General features: G+C 56.1%; 1 protein-coding gene across 14 annotated transcripts in view; it reads right to left on the reverse strand.

Annotated features, from left to right (window-relative positions):
• The window catches only part of PLEKHA5 (pleckstrin homology domain containing A5), a 113,724-nt gene that overhangs the window by 21,104 nt on the left and 69,493 nt on the right, over nucleotides 1–23,127 (reverse strand). For 4 of the 14 annotated variants that reach the window (XM_073562355.1, XM_073562354.1, XM_073562359.1 and 1 more), the window contains 9 exons: nucleotides 15,311–15,364; nucleotides 12,399–12,479; nucleotides 9,591–9,653; nucleotides 5,535–5,615; nucleotides 5,318–5,467; nucleotides 3,327–3,428; nucleotides 3,108–3,213; nucleotides 2,984–3,024; nucleotides 1,668–1,859 (listed from right to left, as the gene is read on the reverse strand). In XM_073562355.1, coding sequence (XP_073418456.1) covers nucleotides 1,668–1,859; nucleotides 2,984–3,024; nucleotides 3,108–3,213; nucleotides 3,327–3,428; nucleotides 5,318–5,467; nucleotides 5,535–5,615; nucleotides 9,591–9,653; nucleotides 12,399–12,479; nucleotides 15,311–15,364 — 870 coding nt within the window. Of the gene's footprint in view, nucleotides 1–1,667; nucleotides 1,860–2,983; nucleotides 3,025–3,107; nucleotides 3,214–3,326; nucleotides 3,429–5,317; nucleotides 5,468–5,534; nucleotides 5,616–8,796; nucleotides 9,081–9,590; nucleotides 9,654–12,398; nucleotides 12,480–15,310; nucleotides 15,372–23,127 lie in introns of those variants that run through there. The other 10 variants (XM_073562360.1, XM_073562358.1, XM_073562366.1 and 7 more) reach the window with 8 other exon arrangements.

The following is a 23,127-nucleotide window of genomic DNA, read 5'->3' on the forward strand; positions in this document are numbered from 1 at the left end:
GACAGGCCCAGGGGGAGGGCACTTCAGGCAATGAGATGGGTTGGAGCGACAGGCCCGGGGGGAGGGCACTTGAGGCGATGAGATGGGGTGGAGCGACAGGCCCGGGGGGAGGGCACTTGAGGCGATGAGATGGGGTGGAGCGACAGGCCCGGGGGGAGGGCACTTGAGGCGATGAGATGGGGTGGAGCGACAGGCCCGGGGGGAGGGCACTTCAGGCAATGAGATGGGGTGGAGCGACAGGCCCGGGGGGAGGGCACTTGAGGCGATGAGATGGGGTGGAGCGACAGGCCCGGGGGGAGGGCACTTGAGGCGATGAGATGGGGTGGAGCGACAGGCCCGGGGGGAGGGCACTTGAGGCGATGAGATGGGGTGGAGCGACAGGCCCGGGGGGAGGGCACTTCAGGCAATGAGATGGGGTGGAGCGACAGGCCCGGGGGGAGGGCACTTGAGGCGATGAGATGGGGTGGAGCGACAGGCCCGGGGGGAGGGCACTTCAGGCAATGAGATGCGGTGGAGCGACAGGCCCGGGGGAGGGCACTTGAGGCGATGAGATGGGGTGGAGCGACAGGCCCGGGGGGAGGGCACTTCAGGCAATGAGATGGGGTGGAGCGACAGGCCCGGGGGAAGGCACTTCAGGCGATGAGATGGGGTGGAGCGACAGGCCCGGGGGGAGGGCACTTCAGGCGATGAGATTGGGTGGAGCGACAGGCCCGGGGGGAGGGCACTTCAGGCAATGAGATGGGGTGGAGCGACAGGCCCGGGGGGAGGGCACTTCAGGCAATGAGATGGCTTGGAGCGACAGGCCCGGGGGAGGGCACTTCAGGCAATGAGATGGCATAGAGCGACAGGCCCGGGGGAGGGCACTTCAGGCAATGAGATGGGGTGGAGCGACAGGACCGGGGGAGGGCACTTCAGGCAATGAGATGGGGTGGAGCGACAGGACCGCGGGAGGGCTCTTCAGGCAATGAGATGGGGTGGAGCGACAGGCCCGGGGGGAGGGCACTTCAGGCGATGAGATGGGTTGGAGCGACAGGCCCGGGGGGAGGGCACTGCGGTCAATGAGATGGGGTGGAGCGACAGGACCGGGGAGGGCACTTCAGGCAATGAGATAGGGTGGAACGACAGGCCCGGGGGGAGGGCACTTCAGGCGATGAGATGGGTTGGAGCGACAGGCCCGGGGGGAGGGCACTGCGGTCAATTAGATGAGGTTGAGTGACAGGCCCAGGTAGAGGGCACTGTGGGTGAAGAGATGGGGTGGAGCGACAGGCGCGGGGGAGGGCACTTCAGGCGATGAGATGGTGTGGAGCGACAGGCCCGGGGGGAGGTCACTTCAGGCGATGAGATGGGGTGGAGCGACAGGCCCGGGGGGAGGGCACTTCAGGCGATGAGATGGGGTGGAGCGACAGGCCCGGGGGGAGGGCGCAGTGGGTGAAGAGATGGGGTGGAGCGACAGGCGCGGGCGTAGGGCACTTCAGGCGATGAGATGGTGTGGAGCGACAGGCCCGGGGGGAGGGCACTTCAGGCGATGAGATGGGGTGGAGCGACAGGCCCGGGGGGAGGGCACTGCGGTCAATTAGATGAGGTTGAGTGACAGGCCCAGGTAGAGGGCACTGTGGGTGAAGAGATGGGGTGGAGCGACAGGCGCGGGCGGAGGGCACGGCTCTTACACAGTGGGATCCGTTTCTCTGATAGGTCTGCACGTGATGGGCGGTCTTGTCGTCGGGGAGGTGGACGGGGCCCCTGCTGTAACACAGCAAGGACGAGCTGCTATCACTTGGTACATGGGGAAGAGAGGGAGCTGCATCAGCAAAGTCATAGGAGCGCGGGAGCGGAGGACGCGGAGGAACGCGCTCCTCTTCCTGCAGATTGCAGAACAGGTCGTTACAGAGACGCAGGGAGTGCGGCGCATCGTCATCTCACCGGAAAGCAACATGGGCCAAAAGGAGACCACACTGCCTGACCCTGCACACCTGCCTTCAGCCACCTGCCAAACCCGCACTCAGCCTCCGCCACCAGAAGGCACTCACCACACACAGAGTCGTGTGATAGAGGAGTCCACCCTCATCAGTACCAGGGCCTGGAGCAGCCAACTATCATCACATCCCACCATCATGATCACAGCCAACCACGATCACAGCCCACCACCATCATGATCAAAGCCCACCACCATCATGATCAAATCCCACCACCAGCACAGCCAGCCACCATCATGATCACAGCCCACCACCATCACAGCCAACCATCAGCACAGCCTGCCACCATTATGATCACAGCCCACCACCATCACAGCCAACCATCAGCACAGCCAGCCACCGGCCACCACCATCACAGCCCGCCACCAGCACAGCCAGCCACAATCATGATCAAAGGCCACCACTATCACAGCCTGCCACCATGACAACCAGCCACCAGCACAGCCAGCCACCATGATCACAGCCCGCCACCAACATGATCACAGCCCACCACCAGCACAGCCAACCATCAGCACAGCCCGCCACCATCATGATCACAGCCCACCATCACAGCCCGCCACCAACATGATCACAGCCCGCCACCATCACAGTCAACCATCAGCACAGCCCGCCACCACCGGCACAGCCCGCCACCATCATGATCACAGCCCACCACCAGCACAGCCCGCCACCACCAGCACAGCCCGCCACAATCATGATCACAGGCCACCACCATCACAGCCCGCCACCATCACATCCCACCACTATCAGCACAGCCCGCTACCATCATGATCACAGGCCACCACCATATCCCACCACTATCAGCACAGCCCGCTACCATCATGGTCACAGCCCGTCACCATCATGGTCACAGCCCATAATACACACCAAGCATGCAGCAGACAGGACACGTCTCCGGCTGGAGCACGAGGACCCACGGTCAGGGCTGCACATCCCCCCCCCCCCAACACCGAAGCACTCGCGGACACATGCATCTTGTGGGCCCGGCCCACTGAAGGCGCAGCACTCACCTCCCCAGAAGTCAGCCCTGATGACGGCAGCTTGGGATCTCCTATAAGACACGAGTCAGTAAGTTAATCAGACTGTGGCCGGCCTCCTCCATGTTTTACACTTCAGCTCGGTTCCAGCACTCACCTGTCTCCAGCCTCCTTTGCTTGTGCTTACTGAGACCCTCCATCACGTCCTGGATCCTCCAGATCTCCTTCTGCATCTGCGCTCGCTGGATGCCAGCAGCCTCCGTCTACAGAGAGCACGAGATGAGCACAGCCCGATACACCACTGCGCTGCTGCTCTCTGGAAGCAGCCAGCAGTGCCCACGTCTGACCACCCCGCAGAGGTGGCGGAGGCTCTTACCTGGACCTCCCCCAGGCGCTCTAATTGATCCCGCATCCTGTTTCTTGCGGTCGTGACCTCTCGCTCTAACGTGTCATATTCCCTCCAGGATTGCTCCAACTCCTGCATTAACGGCAAAAAAGCGGAGCGTTACAGCAGCGGCTCTGCTGCATCGCCAGGCGGAGACAGAAATCCTGCACTGGCAGGAAGTGGGAAATGGTCAGTGACCGGCTGCAGCCACCACCAGGGGGCGACACAGCACCGTACAGACCCCCTAGTGACAGCAGTGATTAGGGTATGAGCAGTGAACGGCTGCAGCCACCACCAGGGGGTGACAGCACCGTACAGACCCCCTAGTGACAGCAGTGATTGGGGTATGAGCAGTGAACGGCTGCAGCCACCACCAGGGGGCGACACAGCACCGTACAGACCCCCTAGTGACAGCAGTGATTGGGGTATGAGCAGTGACCGGCTGCAGCCACCACCAGGGGGCGACACAGCACCGTACAGACCCCCTAGTGACAGCAGTGATTGAGGTATGAGCAGTGACCGGCTGCAGCCACCACCAGGGGGCGACACAGCACCGTACAGACCCCCTAGTGACAGCAGTGATTGAGGTATGAGCAGTGACCGGCTGCAGCCACCACCAGGGGGCGACACAGCACCGTACAGAACCCCCTAGTGACAGCAGTGATTGGGTATGGTCAGTGACCGGCTGCAGCCACCACCAGGGGGCGACACAGCGCCGTACAGACCCCCTAGTGACAGCAGTGATTGGGGTATGGTCAGTGACCGGCTGCAGCCACCACCAGGGGGCGACACAGCACCATACAGACCCCCTAGTGACAGCAGTGATTGGGGTATGGTCAGTGACCGGCTGCAGCCACCACCAGGGGGCGACACAGCGCCGTACAGACCCCCTAGTGACAGCAGTGATTGGGGTATGGTCAGTGACCGGCTGCAGCCACCACCAGGGGGCGACACAGCACCATACAGACCCCCTAGTGACAGCAGTGATTTGGTATGGTCAGTGACCGGCTGCAGCCACCACCAGGGGGCGACACCACCGTACAGACCCCCTAGTGACAGCAGTGATTGGGTATGGTCAGTGACCGGCTGCAGCCACCACCAGGGGGCGACACAGCACCGTACAGACCCCCTAGTGACAGCAGTGATTGGGGTATGAGCAGTGACCGGCTGCAGCCACCACCAGGGGGCGACACAGCACCGTACAGACCCCCTAGTGACAGCAGTGATTGGGGTATGAGCAGTGACCGGCTGCAGCCACCACCAGGGGGGCGACACAGCACCGTACAGACCCCCTAGTGACAGCAGTGATTGGGGTATGAGCAGTGACCGGCTGCAGCCACCACTAGGGGGCGACAGCACCGTACAGACCCCCTAGTGACAGCAGTGATTGGGGTATGGTCAGTGACCGGCTGCAGCCACCACCAGGGGGCGACACAGCACCATACAGACCCCCTAGTGACAGCAGTGATTTGGTATGGTCAGTGACCGGCTGCAGCCACCACCAGGGGGCGACACCACCGTACAGACCCCCTAGTGACAGCAGTGATTGGGTATGGTCAGTGACCGGCTGCAGCCACCACCAGGGGGCGACACAGCACCGTACAGACCCCCTAGTGACAGCAGTGATTGGGGTATGAGCAGTGACCGGCTGCAGCCACCACCAGGGGGCGACACAGCACCGTACAGACCCCCTAGTGACAGCAGTGATTGGGGTATGAGCAGTGACCGGCTGCAGCCACCACCAGGGGGGCGACACAGCACCGTACAGACCCCCCTAGTGACAGCAGTGATTGGGGTATGAGCAGTGACCGGCTGCAGCCACCACTAGGGGGCGACAGCACCGTACAGACCCCCTAGTGACAGCAGTGATTGGGGTATGGTCAGTGAGACCCTGCAGCCACCACCAGGGGGCGACACCGCACCGTATAGACCCCCTAGTGGCAGCCGCTGGCAGTGCAGACAGGCCTGTGTGCAGCACTCACCGCCGTGGCCCGGGACACCTCGCGGCAGGTACTCAGCAGCCCGCTCTGCAGATCGTCGCGCTGCAGTACCACACTCTGCACAGCGGTCAGGGTCTCGGTGTTCATCTCAATCTCTTGACTGGCGGAGAGCAGCGCTTGCTCCAGCGTGTACTGCAGGAACACAGCAAGTCAGTGACTCGGGAGGGCAAAGGACCACCACCACCGGGGGCGCTCTCACCTTCTCCTTGTGCAGTTGCTGCAGCTTCTGCTCCAGGGCCTGCACCGCCTTGTCCTGCTCACACAGTCTGCTGAGTGTGGCCTAGAGGATAGAAATGCAGTCAGCGGGGAGAGAGGGAAGCCGTCAGCAAGGAGGGAAAGAGAGGGAGGCCGTCAACAAGGAAGGAAAGAGGGAGGTTGTCAGTGAGGGAAAGCGGGAAGCCGTCCGCAAGGAGGGAGAGAGGGAGGCAGTCAACAAGAAGGGAAAGAGAGGGAGTCCGCCAGCAAGGAGGGAGAAAGGGAGGCCGTCAACAAGAAGGGAAAGAGGGAGGCTGTCAACAAGAAGGGAAAGAGAGGGAGTCAACCAACAAGGAGTGAAAGAGGGAGGCCGCCAGCAAGGAAGGAGAGGGAGACAGTCAGTAAAAAGAGGGAGGCTGTCAGCAAAGAGAGAAAGGGAGGCCGACAGCAAGAAGAGAGATGGACAGAGGCAGTCAGAAAGGAGGGAGAGGCCATATGTGAGGAAACAGAGGGGAGGCATTCAGCATGGAAAAGCTGCAGTCAGCAGATAGGGAAGCAGTCAGCAAGTAGAGAGGTTAGATAGGCGGTATCCAATACAGAAATTATATACAGTAATCCTGCAGCGTTCGCTGATAAACGCCCCCGCTTCCTCGCCCATCTGAGAGTTTGTCACAATGTAGTGGGGCAGAGACCTCAGCGGCAGCGCCACATGGGGCAGAGACCTCAGCGGCAGCGCCACGTGGGGCAGAGACCTCAGCGGCAGCGCCACGTGGGACAGAGAGCTCAGCGGCAGCGCCACGTGGGGCAGAGACCTCAGCGGCAGCGCCACGTGGGGCAGAGACCTCAGCGGCAGCGCCACGTGGGGCAGAGACCTCAGCGGCAGCCATGTAACTTACTGGGCTGCAGATAATCACAGGGGTGCAGCTAGGGACTGGTGGGGCATTTCCCCTGGGACCACCACTTTCTCATGCAGCTGTCTGAGGTGCTGCCCCCCTGTCCGGCCATAAAACTGTTGGCCACTGGGAGAATGTTTATAGCGCCTGCTCCCACTGTTTTCCAGAAGCTTTGACCGTCAGCGCTACGGGGCAAAGGCGATGTACTGCAGCGTGATGAGGTCACCTCATCACACCGCAGACCACTCCTGTTTCCTACAGAGGATGGCGTCAATGAGATCACCTGATCACACCGCTGACCACTCCTGTGCCGCAGAGCATGGCGTCAATGAGATCACCTGATCACACCGCTGACCACTCCTGTGCCGCAGAGGATGGCGGCAATGAGGTCACCAGATCACACGGCTGACCACACCTGTGCCACAGAGGATGGCGGCGATGAGGTCACCTGATCACACCGCTGACCACACCTGTGCCGCAGAGCATGGCGGCAATGAGGTCACCTGATCACACGGCTGACCACACCTGTGCCACAGAACATGGCGGCAATGAGGGAACCTGATCACACGGCTGACCACTCCTGTGCCGCAGAGGATGGCGGCGATGAGGTCACCTGATCACACCGCTGACCACACCTGTGCCGCAGAGCATGGTGGCAATGAGGTCACCTGATCACACGGCTGACCACACCTGTGCCGCAGAGCATGGCGGCAATGAGGTTACCTGATCACACCGTTGACCACTCCTGTGCCACAGAGCATGGCGGCAACGAGGTCACCTGATCACACGGCTGACCACTCCTGTGCCACAGAGGATGGCGGCGATGAGGTCACCTGATCACACCGCTGACCACTCCTGTGCCGCAGAGGATGGCAGCGATGAGGTCACCTGATCACACCTCTGACCATTCCTGTGCTGCAGAGGATGGCGGTGATGCAATCACCTGATCACACCTCTGACCATTCCTGTGCCGCAGAGGATGGCGGCAATGAGGTCACTTGATCACACCGCTGACCACTCCTGTGCCACAGAGGAGGGCGGTGATGCAGTCACCTGATCACACCGCTGACCACTCCTGTGCCACAGAGGATGGCGGCGATGAGGTCACCTGATCACACCGCTGACCACTCCTGTGCCACAGAGGGCGGTGATGCAGTCACCTGATCACACCTCTGACCACTCCTGTGCCGCAGAGGATGGCGGTGATGCAGTCACCTGATCACACCTCTGACCATTCCTGTGCCGCAGAGTATGGCAGCGATGAGGTCACCTGATCACACCGCTGACCACTCCTGTGCCGCAGAGGATGGTGGTGATGCAGTCACCTGATCACACCGCTGACCACTCCTGTGCCACAGAGGATGGTGGTGATGCAGTCACCTGATCACACCTCTGACCATTCCTGTGCCGCAGAGGATGGCGGCAATGAGGTCACCTGATCACACTGCTGACCATTCCTGTGCCGCTGAGAATGGCGGCGATGAGGTTACCTGATGTCACCGCTGACCACTCCTGTGCCACAGAGGATGGCGGTGATGCAGTCACCTGATCACACCTCTGACCATTCCTGTGCCACAGAGGATGACGGCAATGAGGTCACCTGATCACACTGCTGACCACTCCTGTGCCACAGAGGATGGCTGTGATGAGGGGAAAGCCACAATGGACTCTTAGCGCTATAATGTGGGGGAGTAAGTGATGGGCAGAATAGAGACTGCACAGAAGGGGGCACTGACTGTAAATGTACCTGGATGTAAACATTTGTGTTCCTGCCTGTGTCTCATCAGTTTTGTGGTTCCTGTAACGTCTGCAGCCTGATGATGACTGGCAACAACTCCCAGTATCTTCTTACCATGGTTAATGACATACTGGGAGTTGTAGTTTCATGCAACACAAATGTATATAGTGCTGACCTGAGAACTGAGCGCTGTACTAAGCTTCATTCTTGTACTCATGTACTGATGGTGGTTCTGGAGATGTATTTATGTACCGATTGTAGTTTTGATGAAAGAGTCCGTTACTGATTGAAGTTCTGGTGACGTATTCCTGTACCAACGGCTGCTCGGATGCTGTATCCCTGGAGTGATGGTGGTTCCGGTGACGTGTCCCTGTACGGATGGTTTTTGCGATGACAAATCTCGGTACTAATGGTGTTTCCGATACTGTATTCCTGTACTAATGGTGGATCCGGTGAACTATTCAGATGATGTATTGCTGTACTGACGGTGCTTTCGAGTATTAATGTATAAAAGGTGATTTTCGTGATGTGTACATGAACTGGTGATGGGGATGTCTTCATGTACATATGATAGTTCTAGTGACGTATTCATGTACTGATGGTGGCTCCGGTGCTGTATTATGTACTAATGATGGTTCTGGTGGTGTATTCATATGCTTCCTGTACACATGAAGTATAGAACTTGTCAGAAACTTTGATCCATAACTAAAAGTATTGCGTCTCACAAGTTAATGTGAGCAGCCTTAATATTCAACACTAGATCATGCCAGATCCTAAAGGAGTAATAGACTCAGTATCAGGATTCAGCTCCGTGGTGATGGTGTCACCACTCCCATGTAATCGTCATCCTCAGGGTCATGTGCGGATGAGCTTCTCTTCCTGCTCCTCTCAATGAAGCAGCGGTTGTAGTTTTTCCTTCCTGTCATTGTGAGAATTAGGAAGAAGATCAGCTCGTCGGCTTGTGTGCAAAGTGCATGTGAGCGGTAACTTAACGACCACGCCAACTGCTAAAACGGTGTACAGCAGGGTGAACCAAACAATATTTTCTGCCTATGCACAGTGTACACAGAACTGCCAGTCAGTAATGGGGGCAGAGTTATAACCAAATCGGCATTCAGAGCACTGCTAGATCTTCAGCAACACATCCATGGGATCAGGGTCTCTGCCCTGACATCAGGCTGCTCACCTCACATGGGGCAGCCCCAACCTGCTGACAGACTGCCTTCAGCCGCTCCATCCTGGGCGAGGTTCTCACTGGGGTTGGAGCTTCATTAACCACAGAATGCTGCAACTGAGCAGGAGGCCTGACCATGACGGGGCAGTGAACGGCAGTGCGAACCAGTAATGATGAGGGTAGTGGTGGCTGCGGAGGTCTCTCTCATCGTACGTGGCACCACTACACCCAGCGGCTGGGGGACTGGATACTCACATCGACGTCCAGCTCCTGAGGCCGATGCTTATACGTCGCCGTCCTGCAGTCGTCCTGAGTCATCTGCGAAGGAAACAACACAATTACACGACCCACAGGCACGTCCGGGACCGAGGGGCGATAATGGAGGCCGGCAGCATCAGGACACACACACACACTGAAGGGGAGGAAGACCCTCATCGTCCACCACAGGAGCTTAAGGGCCTATCGTGTTAAGGGCTCATCGGTGTGTAAGGACAGTAAGCGTCTAGGTTCATTGCCACCCGAAGTGTATGGACCGTAAAGTCAGGTCAGGGCCCCCCCGATATGCAAGGACCGTAAAGTCCCAGGGTCAGGGCCCCCTCCGATACGCAAGGACCATAAAGTCCTAGGGTCAGGGCCCCCCGATACACAAGAACCGTAAAGTCCTAGAGTCAGGGCCCCCCGATACACAAGAACCGTAAAGTCCTAGGGTCAGGGCCCCTCGATATGTACGGACCACAAAGTCCTAGGGTCAGGGCACCCCAATGTGCACGTAAAGTCCTAGGGTCAGGACCCCCCCCCCCCCCCCGATAGGTACAGGCTGCAAAGTCCTAGGGTGAGGGCCCACAGGGGTGTAAGGACTGTAAGCTCCTAGGTTCAGGGCACCCCATTGTGTACGGACCATAAAGTCCTAAGGACGATGTCCCCGGTGTGTATGGACAGCAAGCTCCCAGGGTTAGCCTCTACATGTAATAAAGAGGGAGGAGCCTCTACATGTGAGATAGAGGAGGGAGGATCCTCTACATGTAATATAGAGGAGGGAGGAGCCTCTACATGTGATAGAGGGAGGAACCTCTACATGTAATATAGAGGGAGGAGCCTCTACCTGTAATCTAGAGGAGGGAGGAGCCTCTACCTGTAATCTAGAGAAGGGCGGAGCCTCTACCTGTAATCTAGAGGAGGGAGGAGCCTCTACCTGTGATCTAGAGGAGGGAGGAGCCTCTACCTGTGATCTAGAGGAGGGAGGAGCCTCTACATGTGATCTAGAGGAGGGAGGAGCCTCTACATGTGATAGAGGGAGGAGCCTCTACATGTAATATAGAGGGAGGAGCCTCTACCTGTAATCTAGAGGAGGGAGGAGCCTCTACCTGTAATATAGAGGGCGGAGCCTCTACCTGTAATCTAGAGGAGGGCGGAGCCTCTACCTGTGATCTAGAGGAGGGAGGAGCCTCTACATGTGATCTAGAGGAGGGAGGAGCCTCTACATGTGATCTAGAGGAGGGAGGAGCCTCTACATGTGATAGAGGGAGGAGCCTCTACATGTGATAGAGGTAGGAGCCTCTACATGTGATAGAGGGAGGAACCTCTACATGTAATAGAGGGAGGAGCCTCTACCTGTGATCTAGAGGGGGGAGCCTCTACCTGTGATCTAGAGGAGGGAGGAGCCTCTGATCTAGAGGAGGGAGGAGCCTCTGATCTAGAGGGAGGAGCCTCTACCTGTAATATAGAGGAGGGAGGAGCCTCTACCTGTAATATAGAGCCTCTACATGTGATCTAGAGGAGGGAGGAGCCTCTACATGTGATCTAGAGGAGGGAGGAGCCTCTACATGTGATCTAGAGGAGGGAGGAGCCTCTACATGTGATCTAGAGGAGGGAGGAGCCTCTACATGTGATCTAGAGGAGGGAGGAGCCTCTACATGTGATCTAGGGAGGAGCCTCTACATGTGATAGAGGGAGGAGCCTCTACCTGTGATCTAGAGGAGGGAGGAGCCTCTACCTGTGATCTAGAGGGAGGAGCCTCTACCTGTGATCTAGAGGAGGGAGGAGCCTCTACCTGTGATCTAGAGGAGGGAGGAGCCTCTACCTGTGATCTAGAGGAGGGAGGAGCCTCTACATGTGATCTAGAGGAGGGAGGAGCCTCTACATGTGATCTAGAGGAGGGAGGAGCCTCTACATGTGATCTAGAGGAGGGAGGAGCCTCTACATGTGATCTAGAGGAGGGAGGAGCCTCTACATGTGATCTAGAGGAGGGAGGAGCCTCTACATGTGATCTAGAGGGAGGAGCCTCTACATATGATCTAGAGGGAGGAGCCTCTACATATGATATAGAGGAGGGAGGAGCCTCTACGTATGATATAGTGGAGGGAGGAGCCTCTATGTATGATATAGTGGAGGGAAGAACCTCGACATGCCATATAGCCAGTGTAGGAGCCTTTACTACATATGATATAGAGGAAGGAGGAGCCTCCACATATGATATAGTGGAGGGAGGAGCCTCTACATGCCATATCGCGGGTGGAGGAGCCTCTACATATGATATAGTGGAGGGAGGAACCTCGACATGCCATATAGCCAGTGTAGGAGCCTTTACTACATATGATATAGAGGAAGGAGGAGCCTCTACATATGATATAGTGGAGGGAGGAGCCTCTACATGCCATATCGCGGGTGGAGGAGCCTCTACATATGATATAGTGGAGGGAGGAACCTCGACATGCCATATAGCGGGTGGAGGAGCCCCTACATATGATATAGTTGAGGGAGGAGCTTATAAATGTAAATATAAGCAGGGGAGGAGCCTCTTCATGTGATGAAGATACATATTATATCGCAGGTGAGGAGGAGCACGTGACATATGATATAGCGAAGGGAGAAGCCACTGCATGTGATATGGTGGAAGATGTACACGACATGATATAGTGGGGGAACAGCCTCTACATATGATATAGCAGGGACACATTGCACATGACGTCACTATGGGAGAAGCACTTAGCACATGATGTCACTGTAGGAGGAGCACTTGCTATGAAGTGGCCAGGTGAGGTTGCAGATGATGACTGAGCTTACTTGCTGATACAGCTGCGGTCTGAGCGCGGAGTTCTCAATCATGGTGTGAACCATGCTGATTAGTGGCTCATTGTCTTTCATCTATGTCAAACACGGAGGAGCACAAGGTTTAGTAGACGGCTGCAAAAATCTCACAGCTACATCATCCAACAAGCCACAACTGCCCCAGGAGACACTTAACGACCCTGGGCAAAGACCATAGTCAAAAGTAACTATGGTTTGGGCAGGTACTGGGAACAAGGGCACAGATAGCAAGTAAGAGGGCAGAGTCTGACAACGCAGAGCTTACTGAACTGACAGGTCAGAACGGAAATCAGGGATCATAGCCGATCAGCGACAGCAACCAACACCAGAGGACTGGAAAGAACATGAGTGGTAGTGACGGCAGGAAAATCGGAGGGATGTAGGGAGTGCGTGACGGCAGGAAGATCGGAGGGATGTAGGGAGTGCGTGACGGCGAGAAGATCGGAGGGATGTAGGGAGTGCGTGACGGCGAGAAGATCGGAGGGATGTAGGGAGTGCGTGACGGCGAGAAGATCGGAGGGATGTAGGGAGTGCGTGACGGCGGGAAGATCAGAGGGATGTAGGGAGTGCGACGGCAGGAAGATCGGAGGGATGTAGGGAGTGCGTGACGGCGGGAAGATCGGAGGGATGTAGGGAGTGCGTGACGGCGGGAAGATCGGAGGGATGTAGGGAGTGCGTGACGGCGGGAAGATCGGAGGGATGTAGGGAGTGCGTGACGGCAGGAAGATCAGAGGGATGTAGGCAGTGCGTGACGGCGGGAAGATCAGAGGGATGTAGGGAGTGCGACGGCAGGAAGATCAGAGGGATGTAGGGAGTGCGTGACGGCGGGAAGATTGGAGAGGGAGAATGTGCGTGACGATCGAGAGGATTGGATTGCGTGACGGCCGTAAGATCGAGAGGGAGGGAGTGCGTGACGGCCGGAAGATCGAGAGGGAGGGAGTGCGTGACGGCCGGAAGATCGAGAGGGAGGGAGTGCGTGACGGCCGGAAGATCGAGAGGGAGCGAGTGCGTGACGGCTGGAAGATCGAGAGGGAGGTCCCCACTGGGAGATCAATAGGGATGGAGTGACCACCAGGAGGTCGACAGGGAGGGAGGGACCACTGGGAGACAGTCATTGCTTGAAGATCAGAGGAAGGTTGATGGCTGGGAGATCAAAGGAAGAGGGGGTAATGGTCAAGATATCGGAGGGAGAAGGGGGGGGGGGGTGAGCGCCTTGAGATCGGAAGAAGATGTCAGGAAAATATGAGTAATCCCTAAAATCCTATGTACACTTCCAGTGCTCATGCTGGAAATGTAAACGCGAAGCCCCATGTGCAGGCAGTAGCTGAGCCCCCTCTCTTCCCTACACTGTGTAATTCTAGCCACGCTTCCCCTCCCTTCCTCACAGCAGCTGGCCAATACTCATGACTAGACTAGCTAAATCCAGTTCTTCCCACCAAAGATTTAGAAGTCCCTTTCTGTTCAAACTCGAATTTAACAAAACACGATACTCCGAGACAGGAAACACATTTTTTCCGAATCAGCATAATTAAAGCTATTCACAGCAGCATTTTGCGACTTCAAGGGTCACCAGAAACCGAGGAAAGGGTTTCTGCCCTCCCGCATCACACAGACGTCCTGTTTGGTCTTAAATTAAAGATAATGTCGTATGAGAAAACATAATCCCCCTGCCATTACTCTATGAGCCCCCTAAAAAGAGTTAAAGCACCTAGAAAGTTTTAATAACTTTCCAGAAGGAGCGTACATCCTGTAACACAGCCCCCAAGTGAGGTCTGCAAGAGAAAAGCATAAATCTCTGACGCTCACTGAGATGGCGTCAGATGCCACCTGGGAAGCTGTGCTGAAGGACCATTTCCCTTGGAAAGGTTCTGCCCCCCTCATCGACACATCATACCTGTGACTGAGATGTAGTAAGTTTCTTATCTTAATCCCTTTTATTTGTAACTGTCTGTACATACTGTATTGTGTCTCCTTTTGTAATATCTTTTGTATTTTTCTGTATACACTGCCTATCCTTTTCTGGAGCAAACATTTAAATTTACTAGTTCGTTCTTTTGGCTCTATGATCGAACCGACACGTCCTCCGCACTAAATTACGCTACCTAGTGGGTCGATTCCTGACCCGATATCGCCTCTGGTATGAAACAAGGAACTGGTGGCAGCAGAGGTGGTATTGTAGAACCCTGGCAGTGATGGACCAGAGGTTTGGGTGTGTAGTCCCGGCCTGGGACTGATGACACCGCCCTCACTGCACAGTGCCCGATAGCCAGTACGCGACCAGGCAGCCTTTCCCGCGACTACTTGTCCTAGGTGCAGTTCCCTGACTGCCCTGAGGATAAGGGGAGCGCCAGAGAGCTGCGAGTTCCGAACCAAAACAAAGTAGAAACAAAAGTTGTTGGGATTTATATATCATACAACCATGTATATAATATATAGATTGCTGACAACTGGGGGGCAAAACTTCATCCAGGATTCCTGACATATTGGTGTCAGAAGTGGGTTAGACAAATAAATCCCTGACAGAAGAGAAAAGGTGATAATCGAGAGATCGGAAGAGGGGGGTGACAACCGGGAGGTCGGAAAGAGAAGAGTGGGGGGATAGGGAGAAGAGGAAGGCACAGACAACAGTCGGTAGGATTAGTAGAAAGTGCAGCTGATCGAGTCCCGCTACGGCTTCTCGCCCCTCTGATAACTGGACTCGGCTGCGGCAGGTGTTACAATGGAAAAAGGTGGATAGAAGCTAAAGAAAACAACGTATATTCTGAATGTAGCCAGGCCAAGGCTACCGGACCAGACGAGCGAGGTGATAACTATGCTAAGCCGCGGTTCAGCTCCAGGACTCAACGACTAACATCCTGCAAATACAAAGGAAAACATCCAAATCCCACCTGGCGATCCACACAGACGAGGGTCCTCTGCAGATGATGGGAGAGGATCTCATTCTACCGGCAGCAGGAGAGAAAAAACAGAAAGGATAGAGCGAACGAGAGAGCGGTCAGAGATCAGAAACAGTCACACTGCTATGACACACAACTCCACGCCCACCGTCAGTAGTGCTGGTGTGATGTAAGGGCGCACACTGCCATCACACACAACTCCACGCCCACCGTCAGTAGTGAGGATGCTGATGTGATGTAAGGGCGCACACTGCTATCAACACACGACTCCACGCCCACCGTCCGTAGTGCTGGTGTGATGTAAGGGTTCACACTGCTATCACACAACTCCACGCCCACCGTCAGTAGTGCTGGTGTGGTGTAAGGGCGCACACTGCTATCACACACGACTCCACGCCCACCGTCTGTAGTGAGGATGCTGGTGTGATGTAAGGGTGCACACTGCTATCACACACGACTCCACGCCCACCGTCCGTAGTGCTGGTGTGATGTAAGGGTTCACACTGCTATCACACAACTCCACGACCACCATCAGTAGTGCTGGTGTTGTGTAAGGGCGCACACTGCTATCACACACAACTCCACGCCCACCGTCAGTAGTGCTGGTGTGATGTCAGGGCGCACACTGATATCACACACGACTGAACGCCCACCTTCAGTAGTGCTGGTGTGATGTAACGGCCCACTGCTATCACACACGACTCCACACCCACCGTCAGTGAGGATGCTGGTGTGATGTAAGGGCGCTCACTGCTATCACACACGACTCCACGCCCACCATCAGTAGTGCTGGTGTGGTGTAAGAGCGCACACTGCTATCACACACAACTCCACGCCCACCGTCAGTAGTGCTGGTGTGATGTCAGGGCGCACACTGCTATCACACACGACTTCACGCCCACCATCAGTAGTGCTGGTGTGGTGTAAGGGCGCACACTACTATCACACACAACTGCACGCCCACTGTCAGTAGTGTTGGTGTGATGTCAGGGCGCACACTGCTATCACACACGACTGCACGCCCACCGTCAGTAGTGCTGGTGTGATGTAACAGCCCACTGCTATCACACACAACTCCAAGCCCACCGTCAGTAGTGCTGGTGTGATGTAAGGGCGCACACTGCTATCACACACGACTTCACGCCCACCATCAGTAGTGCTGGTGTGGTGTAAGGGCGCACACTACTATCACACACAACTGCACGCCCACTGTCAGTAGTGTTGGTGTGATGTCAGGGCGCACACTGCTATCACACACGACTGCACGCCCACCGTCAGTAGTGCTGGTGTGATGTAACGGCGCACTGCTGTCACACATGACTCCACCCCCACCATCAGTAGTGCTGGTGTGATGTCAGGGCGCACACTGCTATCACACACGACTGCACGCCCACCGTCAGTAGTACTGGTGTGATGTAACGGCGCACACAGCTATCACACACGACTGCACGCCCACTGTCAGTAGTGCTGGTGTGGTGTAAGGGCGCACACTGCTATCACACACAACTGCACGCCCACTGTCAATAGTGCTGGTGTGATGTCAGGGCGCACAATGCTATCACACACGACTGCACGCCCACCGTCAGTAGTGCTGGTGTGATGTAACGGCGCACTGCTGTCACACATGACTCCACCCCCACCATCAGTAGTGCTGGTGTGATGTCAGGGCGCACACTGCTATCACACACGACTCCACACCCACCGTCAGTAGTGAGGATGCTGGTGTGATGTAAGGGTGCACACTGCTATCACACACGACTCCACACCCATCGTCAGTAGTGAGGATGCTGGTGTGATGTAAGGGTGAACACTGCTATCACACACGACTCCACACCCATCGTCAGTAGTGAGGATGCTGGTGTGATGTAAGGGTGCACACTGCTATCACACACGACTCCACACCCATCGTCAGTAGTGAGGATGCTGGTGTGATGTAAGGGTGCACACTGCTATCACATACGACTCCACACCCAGTCAGTAGTGAGGATGCTGGTGTGATGTCAGGGAACACACTGCTATCACACACGACTCCACGCCCACCGTCAGTAGTGCTGGTGTGATGTCAGGGCGCACACTGCTATCACACACGACTCCACACCCACCATCAGTAGCGCTGGTGTGATGTCAGGGCGCACACTGCTATCACACACGACTCCACGCCCACCGTCAGTAGTGCTGGTGTGATGTCAGGGCACACACTGCTATCACACACGACTCCACACCCACCATCAGTAGCGCTGGTGTGATGTCAGGGCGCACACTGCTATCACACACGACTCCACACCCACCGTCAGTAGTGAGGATGCTGGTGTGATGTAAGGGTGCACACTGCTATCACACACGACTCCACACCCATCGTCAGTAGTGAGGATGCTGGTGTGATGTAAGGGTGCACACTGCTATCACATACGACTCCACACCCAGTCAGTAGTGAGGATGCTGGTGTGATGTCAGGGAACACACTGCTATCACACACGACTCCACGCCCACCGTCAGTAGTGCTGGTGTGATGTCAGGGCGCACACTGCTATCACACACGACTCCACACCCACCATCAGTAGCGCTGGTGTGATGTCAGGGCGCACACTGCTATCACACACGACTCCACGCCCACCGTCAGTAGTGCTGGTGTGATGTCAGGGCACACACTGCTATCACACACGACTCCACACCCACCATCAGTAGCGCTGGTGTGATGTCAGGGCGCACACTGCTATCACACACGACTCCACACCCACCGTCAGTAGTGAGGATGCTGGTGTGATGTAAGGGTGCACACTGCTATCACACACGACTCCACACCCATCGTCAGTAGTGAGGATGCTGGTGTGATGTAAGGGCGCACACTGCTATCACACACGACTCCACGACCACCGTCAGTAGTGCTGGTGTGGTGTAAGGGCGCACACTGCTATCACACACAACTCCACGCCCACTGTCAGTAGTGCTGGTCTGATGTCAGGGCGCACACTGCTATCACACACGACTGCACGCCCACCGTCAGTAGTGATGGTGTGATGTAACGGCGCACTGCTGTCATACACGACTCCACCCCCACCATCAGTAGTGCTGGTGTGATGTCAGGGCGCACACTGCTATCACATACGACTCCACACCCACTGTCAGTAGTGAGGATGCTGGTGTGATGTCAGGGCACACACTGCTATCATACACGACTCCACGACCACCGTCAGTAGTGAGGATGCTGGTGTGATGTCAGGGCGCACACTGCTATCACATACGACTCCACACCCACTGTCAGTAGTGAGGATGCTGGTGTGATGTCAGGGCACACACTGCTATCACACACGACTCCACGACCACCGTCAGTAGTGAGGATGCTGGTGTGATGTCAGGGCACACACTGCTATCACACACGACTCCACGACCACCGTCAGTAGTGAGGATGCTGGTGTGATGTAAGGGTGCACACTGCTATCACACACGACTCCACACCCACCGTCAGTAGTGAGGATGCTGGTGTGATGTAAGGGTGCACACTGCTATCACACACGACTCCACACCCATCGTCAGTAGTGAGGATGCTGGTGTGATGTAAGGGTGCACACTGCTATCACACACGACTCCACACCCATCGTCAGTAGTGAGGATGCTGGTGTGATGTAAGGGTGCACACTGCTATCACACACGACTCCACACCCACCGTCAGTAGTGAGGATGCTGGTGTGATGTAAGGGTGCACACTGCTATCACACACGACTCCACACCCACCGTCAGTAGTGAGGATGCTGGTGTGATGTAAGGGTGCACACTGCTATCACACACGACTCCACACCCATCGTCAGTAGTGAGGATGCTGGTGTGATGTAAGGGTGCACACTGCTATCACACACGACTCCACACCCATCGTCAGTAGTGAGGATGCTGGTGTGATGTAAGGGTGCACACTGCTATCACACACGACTCCACACCCATCGTCAGTAGTGAGGATGCTGGTGTGATGTAAGGGTGCACACTGCTATCACACACGACTCCACACCCATCGTCAGTAGTGAGGATGCTGGTGTGATGTAAGGGTGCACACTGCTATCACATACGACTCCACACCCAGTCAGTAGTGAGGATGCTGGTGTGATGTCAGGGCACACACTTATCACACACGACTCCACGCCCACCGTCAGTAGTGCTGGTGTGATGTCAGGGCGCACACTGCTATCACACACGACTCCACACCCACCGTCAGTAGTGCTGGTGTGATGTAACGGCGCACACTGCTATCACACACGACTCCACACCCACCGTCAGTAGTGAGGATGCTGGTGTGATGTAAGGGTGCACACTGCTATCACACACGACTCCACGCCCATCATCAGTAGTGGGGATGCTGGTGTGATGTAAGGGTGCACACTGCTATCACACACGACTCCACGCCCATCATCAGTAGTGGGGATGCTGGTGAGATGTCAGGGCACACACTGCTATCACACACGACTCCACGACCACCGTCAGTAGTGCTGGTGTGGTGTAAGGGCGCACACTGCTATCACACACGACTCCACACCCACCGTCAGTAGTGCTGGTGTGATGAAAGGGCACACACTGCTATCACACACAACTCCACGCCCACTGTCAGTAGTGCTGGTGTGATGTCAGGGCGCACACTGCTATCACACACGACTGCACGCCCACCGTCAGTAGTGATGGTGTGATGTAAGGGCGCACTGCTGTCATACACGACTCCACCCCCACCATCAGTTGTGCTGGTGTGATGTCAGGGCGCACACTGCTATCACATACGACTCCACACCCACTGTCAGTAGTGAGGATGCTGGTGTGATGTCAGGGCACACACTGCTATCACATACGACTCCACACCCACTGTCAGTAGTGAGGATGCTGGTGTGATGTCAGGGCACACACTGCTATCACACACGACTCCACGACCACCGTCAGTAGTGCTGGTGTGATGTCAGGGCGCACACTGCTATCACATACGACTCCACGCCCAACATCAGTAGTGAGGATGCTGGTGTGATGTCAGTGTGCACACTGCTATCACACACGACTCCACGCCCACTGTCAGTAGTGAGGATGCTGGTGTGATGTCAGGGCACACACTGCTATCACACACGACTCCACGACCACCGTCAGTAGTGCTGGTGTGATGTCAGGGTGCACACTGCTATCACATACGATTCCACACCCACCATCAGTAGTGCTGGTGTGATGTCAGGGCGCACACTGCTATCACACACAACTCCACGCCCACTGTCAGTAGTGCTGGTGTGGTGTAAGGGCGCACACTGCTATCACACACATCTCCACGCCCACTGTCAGTAGTGCTGGTGTGATGTCAGGGCGCACACTGCTATCACACACGACTGCACGCCCACCGTCAGTAGTGCTGGTGTGATGTCAGGGCGCACTGCTGTCATACACGACTCCACCCCCACCGTCAGTGGTGCTGGTGTGATGTCAGGGCGCACAATGCTATCACATACGACTCCACACCCACTGTCAGTAGTGAGGATGCTGGTGTGATGTCAGGGCACACACTGCTATCACACACGACTCCACGACCACCGTCAGTAGTGCTGGTGTGATGTCAGGGCGCACACTGCTATCACATACGACTCCACACCCAGTCAGCAGTGAGGATGCTGGTGTGATGTAAGGGCACATACTGCTATCACACACGACTCCACGCCCACCGTCAGTAGTGCTGGTGTGATGTAACGGCGCACACTATCACACACAACTCCACGCCCACCGTCAGTAGTGCTGGTGTGATGTCAGGGCGCACACTGCTATCACATACGACTCCACACCCACTGTCAGTAGTGAGGATGCTGGTGTGATGTCAGTGTGCACACTGCTATCACACATGACTCCACGCCCACTGTCAGTAGTGAGGATGCTGGTGTGATGTCAGTGCGCACACTGCTATTACACACGACTCCACGGCCATCGTCAGTAGTGCTGGTGTGGTGTAAGGGCGCACACTGCTATCACACACAACTCCACGCCCACCGTCAGTAGTGATGATGCTGGTGTGATGTACGGGTTTACACTGCTATCACACACGACTCCACGTCCACTGTCAGTAGTGAGGATGCTTGTGTGATGTAAGGGCGCACACTGCTATTACACACGACTCCACGGCCATCGTCAGTAGTGCTGGTGTGGTGTAAGGGCGCACACTGCTATCACACACAACTCCACGCCCACCGTCAGTAGTGCTGGTGTGATGTACGGGTTAACACTGCTATCACACACGACTCCACACCCAACATCAGTAGTGAGGATGCTGGTGTGATGTCAGGGCACACACTGCTATCACACACGACTCCACGCCCACTGTCAGTAGTGAGGATGCTGGTGTGATGTCAGGGCACACACTGCTATCACACACGACTCCACGACCACCGTCAGTAGTGCTGGTGTGATGTCAGGGTGCACACTGCTATCACATACGATTCCACACCCACCATCAGTAGTGCTGGTGTGATGTCAGGGCGCACACTGCTATCACACACGACTCCACACCCACCGTTAGTAGTGAGGATGCTGGTGTGATGTAAGGGTGCACACTGCTATCACACACGACTCCACGCCCACCGTCAGTAGTGAGGATGCTGGTGTGATGTAAGGGCGCACACTGCTATCACACACGACTCCACGACCACCGTCAGTAGTGCTGGTGTGGTGTAAGGGCGCACACTGCTATCACACACAACTCCACGCCCACTGTCAGTAGTGCTGGTGTGATGTCAGGGAACACACTGCTATCACACACGACTGCACGCCCACCGTCAGTAGTGATGGTGTGATGTAACGGCGCACTGCTGTCATACACGACTGCACGCCCACCGTCAGTAGTGATGGTGTGATGTAACGGCGCACTGCTGTCACACACGACTCCACACCCACCGTCAGTAGTGAGGATGCTGGTGTGATGTAAGGGTGCACACTGCTATCACACACGACTCCACACCCATCGTCAGTAGTGAGGATGCTGGTGTGATGCAAGGGCGCACACTGCTATCACATACGACTCCACGTCCACTGTCAGTAGTGAGGATGCTGGTGTGATGTCAGGGCGCACACTGCTATCACATACGACTCCACACCCACTGTCAGTAGTGAGGATGCTGGTGTGATGTCAGGGCACACACTGCTATCACACACGACTCCACGACCACCGTCAGTAGTGAGGATGCTGGTGTGACGTAAGGGCGGCACACTGCTATCACACACGACTCCACGCCCACCATTAGTAGTGCTGATGTGATGTAAGGGCGCACACTATCACACACAACTCCACGCCCACCATCAGTAGTGCTGGTGTGATGTAAGGGTGCACACTGCTATCACACACGACTCCACACCCACCGTCAGTAGTGCTGGTGTGATGTACGGGCGCACACTATCACACACAACTCCATGCCCACCATCAGTAGTGCTGGTGTGATGTACGGGTGCACACTGCTATCACACACGACTCCACACCCACTGTCAGTAGTGCTGGTGTGATGTAACGGCGCACACTGCTATCACACACGACTCCACACCCACCGTCAGTAGTGCTGGTGTGATGTCAGGGCGCACACTGCTATCACACACGACTGCACGCCCACCATCAGTAGTGCTGGTGTGATGTAACGGCGCACACTGCTATCACACACGACTCCACACCCACCGTCAGTAGTGCTGGTGTGATGTAAGGGCGCACACTGCTATCACACACGACTCCACGCCCACTGTCAGTAGTGAGGATGCTGGTGTGATGTGAGGGCGCACACTGCTATCACACACGACTCCACACCCACCGTTAGTAGTGAGGATGC

The sequence above is a fragment of the Dendrobates tinctorius genome, unplaced genomic scaffold (genome assembly GCF_039654945.1).
Source record: "Dendrobates tinctorius isolate UK_male_01 unplaced genomic scaffold, ASM3965494v1 ptg000348l, whole genome shotgun sequence".
NCBI lineage: Eukaryota > Metazoa > Chordata > Amphibia > Anura > Dendrobatidae > Dendrobates > Dendrobates tinctorius.